The 18,289-nt window shown below is 55.9% G+C and overlaps 6 protein-coding genes across 6 annotated transcripts; 3 read left to right on the top strand and 3 right to left on the bottom strand.

Annotated features, from left to right (window-relative positions):
• Positions 1-1,766: 1,766 nt before the first annotated feature.
• On the bottom strand, positions 1,767-4,006 carry IE81DRAFT_312939 (hypothetical protein). Its single transcript, XM_025512472.1, has 4 exons — positions 3,137-4,006; positions 2,973-3,065; positions 2,762-2,899; positions 1,767-2,696 (listed from the first exon to the last, which is right to left on the bottom strand). Exons 1-4 carry the CDS (start codon positions 3,692-3,694, stop codon positions 1,917-1,919), a joined length of 1,569 nt encoding a protein of 522 aa, XP_025370008.1. The 5' UTR covers positions 3,695-4,006; the 3' UTR covers positions 1,767-1,916.
• A 353-nt stretch (positions 4,007-4,359) lies between these two features.
• Positions 4,360-8,348, top strand: IE81DRAFT_322986 (BRO1-domain-containing protein). Its single transcript, XM_025513806.1, has 5 exons — positions 4,360-4,619; positions 4,681-4,841; positions 4,921-5,002; positions 5,065-5,566; positions 5,637-8,348. Exons 1-5 carry the CDS (start codon positions 4,594-4,596, stop codon positions 8,289-8,291), a joined length of 3,426 nt encoding a protein of 1,141 aa, XP_025370007.1. The 5' UTR covers positions 4,360-4,593; the 3' UTR covers positions 8,292-8,348.
• A 389-nt stretch (positions 8,349-8,737) lies between these two features.
• Positions 8,738-11,032, bottom strand: IE81DRAFT_347030 (hypothetical protein; the record flags this gene model as incomplete). The annotated part of the gene is made up of 4 exons (XM_025516107.1): positions 8,738-8,809; positions 8,889-9,536; positions 9,612-9,949; positions 10,024-11,032. 4 exons carry the CDS (start codon positions 11,030-11,032, stop codon positions 8,738-8,740), a joined length of 2,067 nt encoding a protein of 688 aa, XP_025370006.1.
• A 1,638-nt stretch (positions 11,033-12,670) lies between these two features.
• On the top strand, positions 12,671-15,527 carry IE81DRAFT_110027 (hypothetical protein). The gene is made up of 9 exons (XM_025510078.1): positions 12,671-13,091; positions 13,218-13,300; positions 13,394-13,437; positions 13,597-13,775; positions 13,846-14,044; positions 14,140-14,453; positions 14,530-14,610; positions 14,692-14,889; positions 14,975-15,527. The coding sequence occupies exons 1-9, from the start codon at positions 12,876-12,878 to the stop codon at positions 15,428-15,430; spliced, it is 1,770 nt and encodes a 589-aa protein (XP_025370005.1). The 5' UTR covers positions 12,671-12,875; the 3' UTR covers positions 15,431-15,527.
• Positions 15,363-16,364, bottom strand: IE81DRAFT_322982 (hypothetical protein). The gene is made up of 2 exons (XM_025513805.1): positions 16,216-16,364; positions 15,363-16,005 (listed from the first exon to the last, which is right to left on the bottom strand). The coding sequence occupies exons 1-2, from the start codon at positions 16,236-16,238 to the stop codon at positions 15,819-15,821; spliced, it is 210 nt and encodes a 69-aa protein (XP_025370004.1). The 5' UTR covers positions 16,239-16,364; the 3' UTR covers positions 15,363-15,818.
• A 128-nt stretch (positions 16,365-16,492) lies between these two features.
• Positions 16,493-18,224, top strand: IE81DRAFT_322981 (mitochondrial carrier). The gene is made up of 6 exons (XM_025513804.1): positions 16,493-17,126; positions 17,193-17,280; positions 17,376-17,672; positions 17,749-17,767; positions 17,837-18,011; positions 18,120-18,224. Exons 1-6 carry the CDS (start codon positions 16,755-16,757, stop codon positions 18,153-18,155), a joined length of 987 nt encoding a protein of 328 aa, XP_025370003.1. The 5' UTR covers positions 16,493-16,754; the 3' UTR covers positions 18,156-18,224.
• The last annotated feature ends 65 nt before the right edge of the window (positions 18,225-18,289 follow it).

Below are 18,289 nucleotides of genomic sequence, written 5' to 3'. Positions count from 1 at the left end.
AAGCTGATGGGGCACAATAAGTCTTGCAGCATGTGGAGGTTGCTGCAAGGTGTCGGCCGACTAAAGCATAAATTGACTGTATGCGTCCGGCACATGCTGGCTCTGCATGCAAGCTCAGCTTGCATGCAACAGAGCCGCCGGCTATGTCGGCGTAGGGTGCATCCACCATATGCAGTACTCGATCACGACTTACGACTGTCGACAGCGACCGCACCTACAGCTTTGTTCCTAGGAGGAAGCTCATCATCAGCAATCTGCCACCTGAGATGAGTTATGAACGTGGGTGAGTCACGAATCGTGAATGTGGACCACGCATGGCGAGCAAGAATCGTAGATGTATGCGCCTGTCTCCTTGCGCAACGGCTCGTTCGTCAAGAAGACCATCACCATAACACACCCGCTTACAATCAACCACATGTCCAAATCTCATGGTGGTAGAAAATTTGCGTCGGAGGGGTCAGGAATACTGCAAATCGCTGCTTGAACGACTTGGCATGAAAGTTTGAAAGCCACACGCTTCAGCTTTCGTTGACGGGACGGCAAGTACTTTCATGCAGCAGTAATTACGTTCCGGTCCGGTCGTTCTCTGTTGAGAAGGACGCATGAACCGGCACGACCGCTGCGCATTGAGGATGGTGAATAGTGATGAACATTACGCTGCGCTTATCACCAGCAACGTCTCAAGAGACTCACAACTTCCCACCGCGCGCGTCCCTCCTTTGGTGTGGCTGGTGCCAGGCGACGCCGACAGCGACGGGCGGATCAAACGTCTGGCGGGAGACCGCCAATGTATAGACGATGATGCATAGTAAGACCGCCGAAGATCGGCAAGCTGCAACAGTGAAGCCATTCTGCGGCGGCGTGCGCTATATTCCTGTTGGAGAGGCAAGTTCAGTAAAGACTGCTCAACGTTGGCGATCCATGGCAAATATTGAGTTCCACACTCGCGTCTTTCCTCCACTTTATGAACGCCCTCACGCTGTGATCATCTACGGCGTTTGGCCGACGTCTTTTGGAGAGGTCACGACGCCGATCGTGTGATTTATCTTCCGGGATATCGAACAAGGCTTGAATCGATTTCTTGTGTCGATTTGGTGGGATGTATCCGGGACGAGCAGTCTCGCTGCGCTTTCGGACAACAAGACTTCAGGCTCGCCGCTTTGAGTCTGGCATGGATAGCCAAGCCCGAATCTACAAGCTGGAGTGAAAGTTGGACGTCCGTAGCCCGGCGTGTCTTCAAGAGCTCCCTCTAGCCCCTCATAATCCGCGCTGCCTTCGCCTGGCTCACAGAACGCAGGCAAATCGCGATGAATGGTGCGACGCTGTGCAGCAACCTGTGAATGCTTTTTGTGGTCAGCGTGAAGCTGCAAACGCTAGATGCGATTCGATATGGCCCGGTGTGGTCGGCCCCCCAGCGACGGGGCCTGCAACTGCTTCTCGGCGGGACCCACACAGGTCTGGTCGGCCTCCTCTGTATCTTTCACTGCTGACTCGCGGTGGACGCGACTTCTCTCAGAGCCACTTTTTCCGTGGTCGTTGCGCGACTTGTTCATGATCAAGTCAAGCGCATCGAGCGGGGTATACCTATGCTGACTCGTGGGCGAATATCGCGAGCTGGGGAAAGTAGGGAGCGGCCTTTTCCGCTTTCAGAATTTTTTTGTTTTCGCTTTCCTTCTCACGGTACAACGACGGGAGAGAGCCTGCGGCTCAATACGAGCCAAGTCTGGTTACATGTTTCACAGTCAGCGGCGAAGCTGTCAGGTACAGGTCAGCGTCGATAGTGCTCGGAGCACGCGATAGCGTCCATTCATTGCTGTTTTACGCGGTCCTCCTTAAGCCCTCTTACAAAGATTGAATACTGCATTAGCAAGTCCGACGTCATCTCTCCAAATCGTGGGTATTTCTCTATACTGATCCTACCTGACCCTCTGTCTGACGGCCTCAGACTCGAAAGCAGATTGCGCGACCTGATTGACCGCGCTCGTCCTTCCATAGGATCTGACTGATTCTTCCCTCCTCGCGTCTCTGGTCGCGGGCGCGCGCGGTGTGGATGTGCTCGCCTCTGCACTTATCATGCCTGGTCTGATCTGGCTTGACGTAGCTCCAGAAGCGGGTGCCCCAGTCGCGTTAAGAGCTCCCTGTCTCCACGCCTCTACGCCTGCTAGTCCGCCGGGCGGAGAGGGAGATGGGTCCACCTCCTGAGCTTTCTGAATTTCTCTGCCTGCTCGAGCGCCATTCATGACTGTCCTTGCGAAAGACGCATATGATTGGTCTCCTGCCAAATGATCCTGCCCCGCCTCCTCGAACCAAATTTGTCCACCTCCCCCTTTTTGTAGCGCTCCGGCAGCTCGATCGTGGGCTTGCCTAGCTAGAAATTGCTCGTACGTCCCCCTTGCTTGGCTCAATTTCGCGCTCTTTTCTTCTGCCTTTTCTCTCTTGGCTAGTGCGGAGCTCACAAGATCGGGCAAAGAGACGGCGATGAATCTGGGCCAGACGACTTTGCTCGCTATGCCCGCTCTGATACGCTCCACGATCAGCTGTTCTAGCTTGGGAACATCGACTAGCTTCGCTCGTGAGCCAAGCTGAGATCGGGCGCGCGCACTCAACGCAAAGTCGGGGTGAATAGAGAGCTTGAGAACGTGGCGCGAGCGAGAATTGGGTGGAATCTCGTGCTCCGAAACCAGCTCGAGTGAAACCTGTGCAAGTACGCGTCGACATTAAGCCAAATGAGCCACGATGGGGGATGGTCGAACAGACTCACTGTCCCGCTGAATCTTTCGATGAGAACTCCAAGCTCGATCGGCAATACCGCAAACCTCGGGCGAGGAAAGTTGATAACGAGATTGGTTGAGATGCAAAGCTCCAGCGCATCCGCGTAGTCCAGCTCCGCTTCAATGCGCTGTTTGTTGCACGACAGCAGATGATTTCATGTCAGCGCAGAGCAGGCAGGCGGCCTCGGGCGCCCTACTCACGAGACTTCCCACCTCATCCGAGGGTCTCACTCGCACGTCTGACAGCTTGGGGAACGAAGCCCCAATATCTACGCTGGAGACGTCAATGTGGTCCTTTCGGGCGCGGGAAGTAAAGGTGAGCTCGGCTATTCGAGGCGCCCTCGGATGCTCATTCGCTGACTCACAATGATACCACCACCTTTGCCATCTACTGCTCTATTCAAGATGGACTCTACAACCTCATTGACACCCTCGGACACCTTCCTCGCTCCCTCTACGTTGCCGCCAGTCACATCTGGACGTGAGCCAGCTGAAGCCGCCCGGTTGAGATCTTCCCTGTAACCATCAAATGCAAGCGCAAGTAGAACATTCACCCAGTCCGAACTTTCTGGTCCGTGCGATCCAAGGTCATAGCCGGTCACTCGCTCTGCCAGCTGAATTTGTGAAACGCGGGATTGTCCACCAGCCGCGGTATGAGCTGCGCTCTCCGCTTTGAGCCGCTTGCCGCTCGGCTTTTGGAGGGTCGAGAAGCTCCGCTTCGATCGACTCCTGCCGCCTCTTTTGCTTGGGTCTGATGGGTCGTTCTCCAACTCGGATGGATCGGCAAATAAGAGGAAGCGTAAGAGGATGAGGAGAAGGATCACAATCGATGCTTGTCCAACCAAGAGTCCTTGCGTGAAGGTGGGCTGGAACCAGCTCTGCCGTGGCACTGGCTGCCCAGTGTGAGGCGGGCCCGTGGTCATTGCGTGAACGATTCTCGTAAATGCTGCGTGGCGGGAAAATTTGCTGTGACGACAGTCGTGACTTTGGGGAGAGGCACGCGCCTCCGCTATTTAGCGGAGCCTGGGGTGGATCGACTCGCAACTGGAACGAGGAACAAATTGATGTGTGCGCTGATCTAGTGAGAGGTCATGTTGCGAGTGAGCCCGCTGAGATGTCGTGGTGGCGCATTAGTGCTTGAGAGTCTTTGGGTGTACGATGGACAAGTACAATCGCGACGGCAAGGTGCAGGAAGGTGACGCTTGACGCAGGTCGAGCTCGAAGAAGAGAAAGCGACACCAGTCAAAAATCAAGAATGAAAGCCTCGATATAGAAGCTAGACGCCCATCCACCCACACTGCTTTAATTTCGACTACAGTGAATCTTGAATAGAGTGCCTTGTACCGCCTTCTTGGACAAGGTGCCACAAGTATTACAAAGATTTGGTTAAACTTGTAATCGACATTTCTCCATCAGGATAGAGCTTAATTCATGATTCAAAATGGTACGTAGGCGATCCTCCCGTGGGGTGCACGGGGCACACTGCAGAGCGACCGCATGATGATGTGCGCGCGTGCATGCGCCGGGATGCTGAGCGCGGCATTCCTTGCTGGCCAGCCGCGCCTCTCGCCCGATCAGCATGTCCACCATCATCGCCCCCGCTGCTGGTCAATTTTGAACCTGTACGAAAGCCTTTCAGCGGCTCCTGAACGCTTGTCGGCTACAGCGAAGCTGGGCGGGCTCAAAGCCAAGATACTGTCGGCGACCCGTACTCCACCTTCACCGCCCGCCTCTTCTGGACCCAGCTGCCAAGCCCAGTGGCTCTCGAGAGCGACGAACCCTGCAGGGCCGGACACAGCTTGCCCACTTGCTGAAGCCCAACATGTCAGGGCAATCTCCGCTGATATCGTAAGTGATCAGCCTTTCCTCGAGCACACACTTGCTGAAATTGCTCTACGATTCACCTCAGCATTCCTGCGAAGCAGACGGAAGAAGTGGATCTGGCAAGCCCTGTAGCTCAACTCATCCGCAGCTCATATGGGGAGGACCCTAAGAGCCATGCTGAAGCACTCAGTGCGCTCAATCGCGCTCGTCAAGACGCAGTCCGAGGCGCTGGGAGCGATGCTACCGGTAAGCCTGCGAGGTCCCCATTATGTACGTGTACCTGTCTGTCTTCGCTGACATCCGAGGCGCCACATCCTTTGAGCAGCTCGCGACCTGCTTTACAAGTGGTTCCACATGCTTGAAATGCTCGAATTACGGTTTCCGGAGCTTCGAGTGCCGTTTCCTTGGTGAGGAGCGATGGGTACAATTGCCACTCTTGCGCGACCTAACACGTTCGCAACCGCTACAGGAAGGATGCTTTCACACAGAAGCCCATTTCTCAACACTCGCTAGCATACGAGAAAGCGTCGGTCATCTTCAACATTGCCTCTGCTTTGAGCGCCATCGCATCGCGCGCTTCGCGTCTGTCTAGCAGCGCGTCTTCTGGTGCCGCCTCCGCCGCTGATGCTAGTACTGCATCGACGACCACAGCAGGCCCAGTTCCCGACGGCCTAAAGCTATCATTCCTCTCACTGAGACAATCTGCTGGCATGCTGAGCTACATCAATGACAATTTCCTCCACGCCCCTTCCACTGACATGTCGAAAGACGTCGTCAGATGGCTTGTAGACCTCATGCTTGCTCAAGCTCACGAGGTCCTGTGGGAAAAGATGGTTAACGAAGGCAAGAGTGCTAGCTTGGCTGCTAAACTTGCCGCCTCCGCTGCAGAAAAGTACGATCATCTGGAAAAGGAGTCCAAGGAGTGGGTGGGCAAGGGTGTCTTTAATCGTGCATGGGCTGCGCTAGTTGCCGTGAGTCTGCAACGTTGCACTGAGAATGGGGGCGTATGCTGACTTGTAGTCGGGGCGCTTTCCATCGCAGTGCAAAGCAAAATATTTTGCTTCCATCGCTCAGTACTACAGAGCCAATGCTGATCATGCAGCAGGCAACCATGGATCGAACCTTGTGCGCCTCACACTCGCCGAGACGCTTGCCAAGCAAGCCCAGAAGCTGGCGGGCTCCTTTGCTAGCTCCGCCACTGGAAGTGCAGGTAGTTGGTCCGGCGGATTTGGCTCCCTGGACAGTTCGCCTCCCGGCTCGCCATTTGCCACCAGGTCCGAGACGTCTGAAGCCGGTCAGACCTTACCAAGCGATGCAGCGGAGACCATGCAGGTGTTGACGGCCACACATCTCGCGCTGGTTACTGGAAGAAAGAATGTTGCGGTAAAGGACAATGATCTTATCTACCACGACATCCTTCCGCCTGAAAGCACGTTGCCTAATATCGACACACTGACTGCTGCCACGCCCATCAGTATACAGGATATCTACTCCAGCCCAGAGGTGCAAAAGCTGATCGGAGTACCAGTAGCAGGAGACGGAGGAACAGCATCAAGGGGCGGAGCGAGCGGCCTTGCGAGCAACGATCTCTTCAGCCGTCTTGTCCCGCTGGGCGTGCATGAAGCCGCTAGCCTATACTCAGAGGAGAAGGCGCAAGTTGCGCGCGGAGAAGCCGAGCGTGTAGATCTGGCCGATGGAGAGCTGGCGGCGGCCTTAGAGTACATGGGCTTGCCGTCTGCTCTGCTCAAATTCAGAGGAGCTGGACCTGCAGGTCTGAGCCAAGGAGCTATCAATTCGCTCGCCGACCCCGGCTCTGAAGTTCGAGCGTGGGCAGAGGAGGAGCGCGTGGGAGGGGCATCACATGATGCGGAAGGGCTTGGTCAAGGAGGCGTAGAAGCCGCTCTGAGAAGTATTGACGCACGCAAGCACGCATCACAGAGCGACCTAGACGCGGCGCTACGGCTGCTGGACGAGGACAACGCAGCTTGTGAGAAGCTTAGGGGCAGATTTGGAAGCGGATGGAAGCAAGAACCTCAGGGTGCTGCCGCGCGCACACTGAGATCCGATGCCAAGAGTCACAAAGAGGCTTTGCAGCAAGCTAGAGCAAACGATGACAAGCTCAATGAGCTGTGGAATCAGGCCAGATTTGGCATTCAAGTTCTCATGGGCGATCGTGATGAACTCGAAGGCGCATTTGCTCAGGCAGTAGCGAGCGCTTCTTCGGACTCACATACCGGACAAGCGGGCTTGCTAGACTTGACCGAGGATGACGAGCGCGCTTCGGATGAGGAGCTCAAAGCTTTATCACGAGCAGTTGCAGCGATCGAGCAGCATCTCAGCACGCTACACAAGATCAAGAAGAGCAGGGCGGATACACTTGCGGATTTGAGGGCAAAGATACAATCGGATGACATTTCGCACCTGTTGATTCTCAATCGACGTTCTCCACCAGAGGCTCAACGGAGCTTGTTCTCGCAAGAGTTGGAAAAGTTCAAAGCGCACCAGATTAAGCTTGCGAGTACATCTGCCGAACAGGAAAAGGTCCTTGCCGAACTTGCGAGGGAGTGGAAAGAAATCACAGAGTCCAAAGTTGGACGACGAGTTGAAGGCGACTGGAACAAGAAATTCAAGGCAAAGGCCGCGCTGATCGCAAAGCTGAAACGGGCCAAGGAGACCAACGCGCAAGCGAGAGCGGGCGTGGCCAAGGCTGTGCAATTTTACGCGGAAGTAGAAGAAGTGGCTGCAGAGCTGAAACGAAGCGTCAGTTCATTTATTGATGAGAGGTCGGCGGAGAGAGAAAGGCTCAAATCGGAAGCAGAATGGGAAGAGAAAGGCAAGGATACCAGCAGTGCATCAGCTGCGAGTGAGCTGAACAGATCTTTCGGTAGTCTCAACATGGGCGCACCAAGAGGTCCAAGTTCACCTCCGCCGTCTTCTGCGTATCAAAGTCCCAGAACCGCGCAACACACACCAGGACCTTATTACCCAGTACCTCCGCCTCCTGCGCAAGGCGCATACGTGTCTCCATCCGGACCTTCCTCTCCGACGCACCCCAACCCAGCGCCTGCGTCACCCTACGAGGGGCTCTCGGCCTTTGAATCTTTTGGGTCGTTTGGAGCATCATCTGCTGGCACGCCTCGACCGCCCCCTCCCCCTGCTCCCACTCCTCAGACTGTGCATGCTTCATCTTCTCCAGCTACAACGCAACCCAACCAATCGTATCCCTACCCTACGCCTTCTCAACCTGGTCAGCAACACTTGTATCAGCAACAAGGTGCACAACCGCCTCCACCCCCCGGCAGGCAGCCTTCGTTACCTCCTCCTCCATCACAGTATACCTCTAGTGTACCTCAGGGGTATGCGGGAGCCTACGTTTCGGCCACTGCTGCCCCCTCGTCCCAATCACAATGGCAGACCTCGCAACCCTCTGCACCGGGCAACTACGCGCCTCAGTACTCCTCACATTATGGCAGCGCACCGCCACCTCCGCTACCCTCGCACTATGGTGCGCAACAGCCTCAGCAGCAAAGCTGGCAGTCACAATCTGCCCCTCCACCGCCTCCCGCTCAAATGTACGGATACGGACAAGGGCGTGCATCCACTGGGCCACCACCTCCACCGCCGCCTCACGGAGGCTACTCGAGTCAGAGTCAGCAGCCGCAGTACGGCTCGCAAGGTTATCGACCCAGCTACTGACTTTTCCACTGCCGATCACCTGGTCATTACGGGAAATGTGATGTTTTGCCGCAGTTTGATCAATACGTGACTATGGCGTCCATTCTTCGCCCCTGCTAGCGAAGTCTTCCGCCGCCCGACGGACCACTGTCGAGACGCGCGCGTCGATGATGAAGGCTGTTTCTGAGATGCTCGTGGGCTCTCGTGGACGAAGCGGCGAAGCCTGATGAGTGTGGTATAGCCTCGGTGTAAGTTTTGGGATGGGCACAGGATGTAAGTCTCGTCTTTGTGCTGATACAACATGGAACGTGGCGTAGAAGTGACGCATGATGTACAAAAAGGGCAAAGCGTAGGTATCTGTGTGGATGAGGTCGTTGCTGGCGCAAATTTTGGCGTGGTTGCAAGCGTGGACACTATGTATGAGTCGACCTCAGGGCGGTATAGTCTATGCCCTTGTAGAGCACAAGTCATAGACGAACATCGAGCATGTCGTCATCCTCGATGCCAGCGCCCATAACTGTGTCTTCGCGAGACAAGGTCTGACCATGGCGTAGACATGAGGTCATAAGTCCGCGTCTCTCGCGCACCAAAGTCATGGGAGAATCCGCATAGACTCACCTCGCCATCATAGACGACCCGAGCTTTGGACCTGTTTGCATCTGGACAAAAATGCGCACCCCACGTGTTGAGCGCATGGTCCAACAAGCGTCCAATCTTGGTAGAAGGTTTGGTCCGTATCGACATGGTCAGAGAGGCATCGGACGATCCTCGAAGGTTTACCGTCAGGCGTTCTTCTTCACCACCCTCTGCCGCTTCATTCTGGGTCTGCAAGACTGGCGTTGGTGGCTGCTCTGCAGCAGAATTGGCTGATGCGGTCATAGCCTCTTTGCGTCTTCGCGCCTGCGACTGAGACTGCGACAGGGCCACGGATGAGCTTTGCGTCCGAACTTGCGTGATCTCGATCGCATCCGAGTCGCAGTCCTGGCGAGTCGTAGAAGTCGCGTTCCTTCGTCTAGAAGACCTGCGCGGGGCTGAGCCTGATGCAGGGCTCGCGATCGGAGCTACTGAGCCAGAAGCGACACCACTTTGTGGTGTTCTGGAAGCAAGCGCTGATGCTCCTCGACTTGTTCTGGCTGATGGAGGAGGCGGAGCAAAGAACATTTCGACCTCCGAATCACTACCTGCATCCTGCGTCGATGCGGCGTGTTGCGATATCTTCTGTACGTTGTCATCACTGTCTGACAGCGCGATGACTTCTCCAAAAGGCTGCAATTGGCAGCAGGGATGCAACTGTCATGAGCACCTCGAGAAGCCAATACATTACCGCAAGCATTCACTCACCTGTCTGTTTGATGCCGCTTCCGCCTCTTTGTTTTTCCTGGCTTCCTCGAGCTGCTCTCTTTCGTGTCGCATCCTTTCTTCCCTCTCTTTCGCCTTTCGCTGCTCTTCCTGCGCCGCTCTCGCTCGTACCTCGTGAGCTCTGGCGCCTCTGTAGTGCATTGCCAAGTCCGGATGAAGGCCATTGATCTGCGCCTCGCTGAGGTCCAGCTCTCCAACGCGAGAGGCCATTTGCGCTGTATTCCCTCGCGACCCCGGATCACTTTCATCTGACACGTCAGCATTCTCTCGCAACCCTCCCAACAACTCCTTTTCGACAAGGAGAGCTACTTCTCGTCGCACTGCGGCCCACCATGCTAGGTTCGTCAGTCTCACGCGCGCGGAAAATGTTCGCAACTGCATGATCCTTACTCACACGCAGCATCGAGAGGCGGAGGAGGTGTCAGACTGGCACTCCGCCTGTCACTATCATTGACCCGTACGCGACGCCTTTTGCGCCGACCAGCCGAACTGATGCTTGATTGAGATTGGTTCAGTCCGTCGAGTTCCAAAGACCTTTCGTCGCTTTCCTGCGTGTCCACCATCGCCCGAGAAGGCTGGTTCTTGACCCACTGTGGCAACTGCGAGCCTGGTTTCAATCTGTGCTTGTTCGATGAGCGTCTTCGCCTGCGAGATTGTCCGAACCCGTCATCCTCTTCCTCATCGTCGGACCGATCGCTGTACCCTCCCGCATACATACCGTCCACGTCCGTGTCTAGCTCGCTGCCTTCTTGACTGCCTTCTCTGAGCATGACAGGCTTAGATGCGCGACCTGGTCGCGTGAAGTATGCGTCATTGTCTTTGTCTCTCTTCCTTAAGAATTCGTCGGCAGAAGGACGAGATGCCTTGATCTTGTGTCGTTGAAGAGAAGGTTGCTCGGCTTGCTTTGGCTCGACCCTACCAGCCTTGCGTTCAGTCTTGACTGGAGCGGCAACGGGAGGTATGCTGTGTTGAGTGGGCACGAACGAAGAGATAACACTTGAAGGGCCGGGCATTGGGGATGAGGCACTCTGCGGCCGAGCTGGGGACGAGGTGCCAAGCCGATCATCGTACAGGTCCCGCGCGCCGTTTCTGGACGGAGACTTCGAAATTGAGTGACCCCGGGGCTCTGACAGCCGAGGTGAGACGGCTGGCGATCCTCCCATGTGTATTGAGTCGTTTCCCACGGCCGAAGAGGCAGGCAGTCCCTGTGATGATGCCGCCTGCTTCACATCCTGATCAGTGAGAGCCGAATGGAAGGTCTCGCCTGACGTCCTGGAAGAAGCGATGAGATTGGAGTCTTCTGATCCAAGGTGCAGCACAGAGTCAGACTGCACCTTCGCTCGCACGGCCCTAGCTTTTGGGCGTGGCCTCGAGGCGCCTGCTGAAGCTCTCAAGGGCTCCATGACTCGAGCAAATGGGGGCGGGTGAGTGCCAGGGCCTCGAGGTCCGATTCCGCAGCGCAGGGCGCGGAAAGCCTAGACCGGCTTGAAGAGAGGCACACCGCGATGCAATACCCATACGAGACGAGGTGTTGGAATCTGGGCATGCGACAGTGGCATATATGGGCCCAAGGGGGGTCGCGACAGTCTGAGCCGTGATTGCTTGTGAGAACTGATTCGACTCGACTTTGCTTGGATCCACGATTGGTTTGGGTCAATTGACTCAAGGGCTCATCAAATCACATTAAGTGAATCTGGAGTCTTGAGTCGTAAGTGTTTGCATGCAGCAGCATCACATGTATAACATGATGCATCACACGCCGTGCGTACAGCGTAGCGTGCGCCCTCGCGACGCGCGCAAAGCAGTGCGCGGAAATTGTCACGTGTTCAGCTGCCAGAAACGGATGGCGGCGCACCACGTACCAAACTCTTGACTTTGACTGAGCTCCTCTTTGGCTCACGACTCACAACCCAGCTGTCGTGGCGCAAGGCTTAAGTGCGAGTACTTTGATTCTTTTCACTCATCACTCTCGTCGTGGTCAGCAGAACACTGCTCGTTCTAGACTCGCTTCCGATCACTCCGGCCTCAAAGGAGCGGCCGGCTCGCGAACAATATGTCGAGGAGTGGCAGAGGCTACGATTGGGAAGAAGAGGGGTACGAGCGGGAGACTGCTCCGTACCACTCCCATTCGAGATGGCAGGAGGGGCGCTACGACTCTGGACCAAGAGGCTTCGTACCACCGCCACGAGGGGAAGAGTATGCGAGCTACGATGATCCCCGCGTCCCACCGCCCCGAGACGACAGGTATGAAGACAGGCACGATCCGAGAGTCCCACCTCCCAGGGAAGCTCGATACGACGACGAAGGGGACAGCAGGATGTATAGGCGCGAGGCAGAGGAAGCCGATTGGAGACGCGAAACAGGGCCAAGGAACTGGGAGAGGCAAAGAGAGGAGGACTGGTACAGGGAGCGGGAGCGAGATCGCGATAGAGACTGGCGCGATCATCCACCCCGTAGTCGCCGAGTCGATTATTCACCCCCACCTCCTCGCCGCGATTATTCTCCTCCACCGCGCAGGCGAAGCAGAAGTCGCAGTCGCAGTCCTCGTCGAGATGCCTCGGATTATGGAGTACGCTTTCGAGCGGGCGGACTGGAGCATGGCGCAGATCGTCATCCAACTCGAGGCGCACCTCCTGTTCCGCGTCCGGGCGGGCATGGCGCGCCCGCGCCTCGCTCCCCTTCCAAGTCACCCTCGCCCGATCCGGAACTAGCCGCATTCCTAGCCAAAAAGACCTCTTCGCACAGCGCATCCGAGGCAGCAGCGCGAGCTGCACGTCTAGCGGCCGGTGGAGCTCTTTCCGGCAAATCCAAACGAGAGAAGGAACGAGAGGAAAAGGAGAAGAAAGAAAAGGACGAGAAGGAAGCTATGGAGCTGGCTTACAAGGAGTTTCTTGACGACATGGATACCGAAAGCACAAAGAGAAAGACGGGCACTTTTGGCAGCGCCAAAGAGGAGGAAGAAGACAAGGCAAAGCGGAAAGTTCCACTGGGATTCGTCAAAGCTGGCGGTGAGTTACGCAATGCAGGCCTACGTTTCGTGCAAGCCTTCATAACTCATTCGTGGGCCTGCTACTTCCTCCAGGTGAAGCCTACCAGCCCATAGTGAGAGCGCCAAATGTGCCGAGTACTCCTCACGCCGGCAGCAGCGTCGCGCCGGCACCTCGTGCAGGTCTCGGAGCGCGAGCTTTTGGAGAAGAAGACGAAGAGGAAGCAAACAATGGCGGAGCAGGGGACGGCTGGGGACCGATGAGCACCGGAGGTGGGCTGGGAGCCAAATCGGCATCGAAGACCTCCAATGCGCCCCGGGCACCTGCATTCTCCAGTGCTAAGCTGGCTACCGCCACAGCACCTCTGCGTCCATCTGGCGCTGGCATAGGAGCGGGTTTTGGAAGTGCGACACCTTCAAAATCTGCCGTCTTACCTGCTGGCAGAGTGGGAGCTTTTGGGACAGAGGAAGAAGAGGTGCGTCTACTCCTTAGTTTCGAAGCTTCGCGCATGGCGGCACGTTTGCATCCAAGGAAGCGAGACGTTACAGCTGCGCGTGATATTGTCAGGGTTGCCAGCTGACGCCTTTTGTCCATCGTCCAGGACTCGCCTGCTTCGAACAAGCGCAAGGATCCCCCTGGCAAACGCAAACGTCTGATGGACAGCTTCGCAGGGGAATTGGCAAGGTGAGGAATAGCTCGGTCGACAACGCATAAAGCCCATAGCCCGAATGTGCGTCACTTACACGCGATGTACTCCACATGTGCTGCACACGGCAGAGACCAAGCGGAGCGTGAATCTCGCTTGAAAGAGCGCATTGGCGGTAAGGGATGCACATACGCTGCAATGTTCGCAGCGTGCGCAGCATAGACGATGGAAGAGGAAGGCTCATCTCATCGCTCCTCATCATAAATGCACTTGCCGACGCCTCTATTTTGATCGATCAATTGAACAACTTGTGCGAATGTCGGCCGCGCTCTAGCGGAGGGTACATCCGTCTCTTCTTTGTTGGCTGCCGAGTCTGCACCAAAAGGAGGCAGCAGACCCGACACGAGCGATATGACCACAACCAACGTCTGCGTCACAAATCTCCCGGCAGAAGTGCCAGAAGCTGCTCTCGGTCGATTTTTCAGTCGTTGGGGCGACGTCGGGACGGCAAAGGCAAGTAAATTGTTCGACTCAAGCTAAACTAATCCACCTGACCCAGGGCCTCGTCCAACTCACTCTTCAGATCATGTATCCCCGCGAGAGAGAAGCGAACAGGCAAGGCTTGGTTGGCTTTGTATCCTACATGAAGAGATCCGACGCCGAGTATGCTTTGAGAGAAGCGGATGGAATACTATGGACTGGAGCAGGCTCGTTTTCAGGCGGTCCAATTTTGAGAACTGGGTGGGGAAAAGCCATGCCGTTGCCGCCGACCGCATGTTTCTGTGAGTCTGACATCGCGATGTCACCTCGCAGTCCAACCTGACGCGGTCGACGCTGACACACTTTGTCGTCTTTTTTGATCAACGCGCCTCTGCAGTGCAACCGTCTTCTGCCAAGATAGCGTCGTCGACTGCGCGCGGTGCTTCGCCCACTAGCACGACTGTGCGGGCGCGACAAAGATCACCAGGCAGCGGACCTGTGCCGCACCGCAAGCCCCGCCCCACCGCCTCTGGGTCAATGCCAGATCTTATCAAGCAAGTGGAAGAGGCCGTCGGAGCGCCCGGTATGGAGCTGATTCGGGATGTTGCAAAGAGAGTGGTCGATCATGGCGACGGGTATTATCTAAAGGCTATGAGGGACAATGGCACCACAGACGTCAAGGACAAATTTGCGTTTATGTGGGATGAGAACGTGAGTTTGAAGGATTTGTCAAATCTTTGCGACGATGTATGGTTCTTGACACGTAGCACGTCCTCCACGATGCCAGCTGCCCGCATACCACTATTACAGGACCCTAGTGGATCCGGATCACTTGCCCATCATCGACGCCCCACCATTTGCTGATGACGTGCGTTCACCGAAGTCTGCAATTGAAATCGCACATGACAAATTTGTGCTGACGGTGCATCTCACCTTCTCAAATTGCCAGGGCTACCTATCACTCTACTCTTCCGATTCTGAAGAGGGCTCCGAAGTGGAACGACAGCGCAAGTTGCAAAAGACCGACACTCTTGGTCCGATCGCTAGAAGGAGACTCGAAGCGATGCTGCGAAGCATTACTTCTCGACGAGAGCGTATCGCTCGAGTCATGTGCTTTGCTTTGGAACGAGGCGCTGCAGCAGATCAGGTGGGTAAAACGAGACGCGCTCCTCACGCACGCTTTGGCAGACGGACTCAACTCGCACTGACGTGCTGAAACTTGCCGTACGTAGATTTCAGAGGTCCTCGTCGCTTCACTTCTGCAGCCGGGCACCCCGTTGGCCAGGAAGCTTGCCCGCTTGCATGCCGTCTCGGACATTCTGCACAACAGCGCGGTTCCACTGCCCAATGCGTGGAAATATCGAGCAGCGCTAGAAGCCCGTTTGGATGCTGCCTTTGTGCACTTGGGCCAGACAGCTAGGGTGTTAGGAGGAAGAATTCGGCAAGAAGGCTTCAAGGAGCAAGTGAGAAGTGTTCTGATGCTTTGGGAGGAATGGTTGGTATTTCCTCCGGATGTTTGCAAGAGGTTCAGGGTGAAGCTGGATGGGAACGAAGAAGCACACAAGGAAGAGCACACCCCTGCTAAGGAAAGCGCGCCTGATGAGGACATGCGCCAAGGTTCGAGTGAAGGTGCTTCGACTCGCATCAGGCCTGCTGCACACTCTGGCCATGTGCCGCTTCTCGGATGATCATTGCCATTCGTTATGCGTGAAAACCATGCTCAAAAAGCATGCATCCGTCGTCGTGACGTTAGCTTCCCCACTGAATATCGTGACCATGTCGATCGACCACGAGCCGTTGAGACCAAGGTATACGTGGGTCTGTGGAAGCGTTGAAAGCTAGTGCAGCTCATCAGGTGCGCACATTCCTCCGGCGGGATCGATGACAAGGGAATGCTGGCAGGACTCGTCCGATGGCTTGCTTCTGCTGCACAAATCGGCACCGCCCATCGTTCGCCCATGCACCGTCAACTTTGTGTGCTGCTCACCCGTCTGTGCGGCGTGGAGAAACACATCAAGCTGTTCCGCCCATTCATCCTATCGCATCAGCCACATCTCCTCACTCAGATCCGCTAAGCTAGACCTTGTGTGCATGCTTGACCTCTTGATAAAGGCTCTTGTCCGGCTTCTGATCTTGGCTCCATCTCGAGAGCAGATCCCACAGCCTCCTTCCCTCTGGCCTTTGAGCCGCGTTGCGTGGGTCGGTCTCGTAGATGTAGTAGGCAAAGAGACCTGTAAAGAGGCCCAAGAGCGGGTCGGATACGCTACGGGTGTTCCACATTGACGCAGATCGAAGCGAGTCGGAATTTCGCATCGTCGATGGAGTGAGAGCGATTTGTGCGAAAAATGGGGGGGAAAGAGTTCAGTGGGAGTGCCCTTTGATACGGGTAAGTGAGGAGAAGGGAGCGAGTTGCGGCGAGCGAGGCCTTGTGGTGGGACTTGCTCGCGCTATCCTGGACTCGAGAGTGACTCACCGCCCGACGAGGTATTTGACCATGTTGAGACTTAGCAAAGAGGCGTAGTGAGCCTTGCTTGGGATCTAGCTGTGCGTGTACTAGAATCAAGGGTCAAGAGTATGCTGCCGGTGGTGGTGGTCGTGGTGATGATGGTGGTGGACTAGAAGGGTGAGCATGTTGTGAGCAGCGCGAGGTGGGGGCGTTTCACGTGATTGAAGCTCGCGCAAGTGGCTCGCGCCTGATGAACGTCCATCCAAGATCGTCTTGCGTCGATGAAGCTGCGAGCTCCACATACCACACGCTGCTTGCATACGGCGGGATGGGTGTTGCAGGCACGATTATAACTCAAGACTTTCGGCGCAGGGTTTGGCCAGCTCTGCTCGGCCTGTGGTTCACCTCTTTACCCTCACCCACCATTGGTCAGCTTGTGCGCACCATCCCTTTCATCCAGCTTCAACTTCGACTCACAATCACGAATCAGAGCTCTGCCATCCTGAACATCGACTTCCGCGCTTCCATCCCGCTGGGTCGACATACAAGCCGCAATCAAAGCGATCATGTCGAGCTCCAGCAGCCCCGCCTTCTTGGCTGGTCGCTCGCGCTCCTCCTCTCAGATCTCCACTCCTCCATCTCTTCGTCGCGACCCCTTGCTGCTAGGAATGCTGAGCGGATCGCTGGCCTCATCCATCGAAGCTCTCATCTGCTACCCACTAGAATACACAAAGACATTTGTTCAGATCCAGCACTCTCCAATCAAGCTCGTCGGTGGAGGCATGCCACTGACGCTCGCAAAGAGCGTAGACACTTCGCCTAGAGATGCGCTCGTTGGGAAGAGGGGACCTTGGAAGGTGCTCAGTGGGCACTTGAGGGGTGATTGGAGGAGACTGTATGCGGGTGCAGCCCCCGTCGTTGCGGGCGGCGCGCTCAAGGTATGTAAGACGTCATGGAGTCCTAACAGCGCGACGCGGACCGCTCACTGCTTTTCATCGCCATAGACTTGCGTAAGGTTTGGGGCATACGACAGGCTTGGAGAAGCCTTCAAGAACGACGAAGGCTACTTGACTGGAGGACGGTCTTTGGCCGGTCAGTATGAGCGCACGCCTTGCAGCAAATTCACCCTAAATACATCTGGCACTGACCTCTCTGTTGATGACTGTCAATGCTGCACTTTTCAAAAGCTGGAATGGGAGCCGGTCTAATCGAAGCGCTGTTGGTAGTGATCCCAAGCGAAACTTTAAAAACGCGCAAGATCGCCGATCCTACCATATCGTACAGATCGCTCACCTCGATCGGTCTCAGACACGTCTACTCGGGCGTGACTGCTACTCTTCTAAGGCAGGGGATGCATGGAGCTATCAGGTTCTCCACTTATAGCTCGCTAAAGAATGCACTGCAAGGTAGCGCTAGACCGGGACAGGCGTTGCCTGGAGGAGTTACATTCACCCTGGGCGCTATTGCTGGCTTTGTCACTGTGTGTGAGTAGCAAGGGCGCTGCTCTTGTCGTGATGCTGGTGCGTAACTTACACGGCAAACCACCTCCTCGTCAAATAGACTCCACGCAGCCGCTAGAGTGAGTACTACTCGATGAGCAACCGTCAGTCTTTCCTGATCACGAGGCCAACGTAACTCCCTCTTGCAGCGTACTCAAGAGCTTGCAGCAGAGCCTGCCACCGAGCACTCCGAAGAGCGCGCCAAGAGGCATGTGGGGATTGACGGGGTACCTTGTGCGAGAACGGGGCATAAGAAGTTTGTGGGCTGGTGCGACTCCTAGATTACTCAGACTAACTGTGGGCGGTGCGGTCACCTTTACTGTGGTGAGTGGGTCAAGAAGCGAAACTCAGCAGGTCTCTGCTTGGCCAGTGGATCTCGAAATTGACGGCCTCCGATTATCTTCGCGGCCTCGTCATCTTCGCGGCATACAGTACGAGCAGATCATCAGTCTGACTGGGAATGCATGACCACTTTGCCCGCGAAACTATGCTTGGCGGAGCGTCCACTCGGATACTGGGTATGCTGCGCGATTGGACATGATGCGATTTCCAGGCTCGAGCTGCAATCTTGCGCTGTGGGTAAAGTGCGAAGTGATGAAAGA

The sequence above is a fragment of the Ceraceosorus guamensis genome (assembly GCF_003144195.1).
Source record: "Ceraceosorus guamensis strain MCA 4658 unplaced genomic scaffold IE81scaffold_25, whole genome shotgun sequence".
NCBI lineage: Eukaryota > Fungi > Basidiomycota > Exobasidiomycetes > Ceraceosorales > Ceraceosoraceae > Ceraceosorus > Ceraceosorus guamensis.
This window is presented reverse-complemented; position numbering and strand designations above follow the sequence as displayed.

Excerpts from the sequence above, each read along its gene's own strand:
- IE81DRAFT_322982 (XM_025513805.1), bottom strand. The coding sequence starts at position 16,238 with ATGGTCAAATACCTCGTCGGGCG. Across the intron at positions 16,006-16,215 it reads GTCAAATACCTCGTCGGGCG|CGTATCCGACCCGCTCTTGG; the intron begins GTGAGTCACTCT and ends GAACACCCGTAG.
- IE81DRAFT_312939 (XM_025512472.1), bottom strand. The coding sequence starts at position 3,694 with ATGACCACGGGCCCGCCTCACACTGGGCAGCCAGTGCCACGGCAGAGC. Across the intron at positions 3,066-3,136 it reads GCAAAGGTGGTGGTATCATT|GACCACATTGACGTCTCCAG; the intron begins GTGAGTCAGCGA and ends CGCGCCCGAAAG. Across the intron at positions 2,900-2,972 it reads CGGATGAGGTGGGAAGTCTC|CGCATTGAAGCGGAGCTGGA; the intron begins GTGAGTAGGGCG and ends TGCAACAAACAG.
- IE81DRAFT_322981 (XM_025513804.1), top strand. The coding sequence starts at position 16,755 with ATGTCGAGCTCCAGCAGCCCCGCCTTCTTGGCTGGTCGCTCGCGCTCC. Across the intron at positions 17,127-17,192 it reads TTGCGGGCGGCGCGCTCAAG|ACTTGCGTAAGGTTTGGGGC; the intron begins GTATGTAAGACG and ends TCATCGCCATAG. Across the intron at positions 17,281-17,375 it reads TGGAGGACGGTCTTTGGCCG|CTGGAATGGGAGCCGGTCTA; the intron begins GTCAGTATGAGC and ends ACTTTTCAAAAG.
- IE81DRAFT_110027 (XM_025510078.1), top strand. The coding sequence starts at position 12,876 with ATGAGCACCGGAGGTGGGCTGGGAGCCAAATCGGCATCGAAGACCTCC. Across the intron at positions 13,438-13,596 it reads CTTGAAAGAGCGCATTGGCG|CGGAGGGTACATCCGTCTCT; the intron begins GTAAGGGATGCA and ends GCCGCGCTCTAG. Across the intron at positions 14,454-14,529 it reads CGTTTATGTGGGATGAGAAC|CTGCCCGCATACCACTATTA; the intron begins GTGAGTTTGAAG and ends CCACGATGCCAG.
- IE81DRAFT_322986 (XM_025513806.1), top strand. The coding sequence starts at position 4,594 with ATGTCAGGGCAATCTCCGCTGATATC. Across the intron at positions 4,620-4,680 it reads GGGCAATCTCCGCTGATATC|CATTCCTGCGAAGCAGACGG; the intron begins GTAAGTGATCAG and ends GATTCACCTCAG. Across the intron at positions 5,003-5,064 it reads CTTCGAGTGCCGTTTCCTTG|GAAGGATGCTTTCACACAGA; the intron begins GTGAGGAGCGAT and ends CAACCGCTACAG.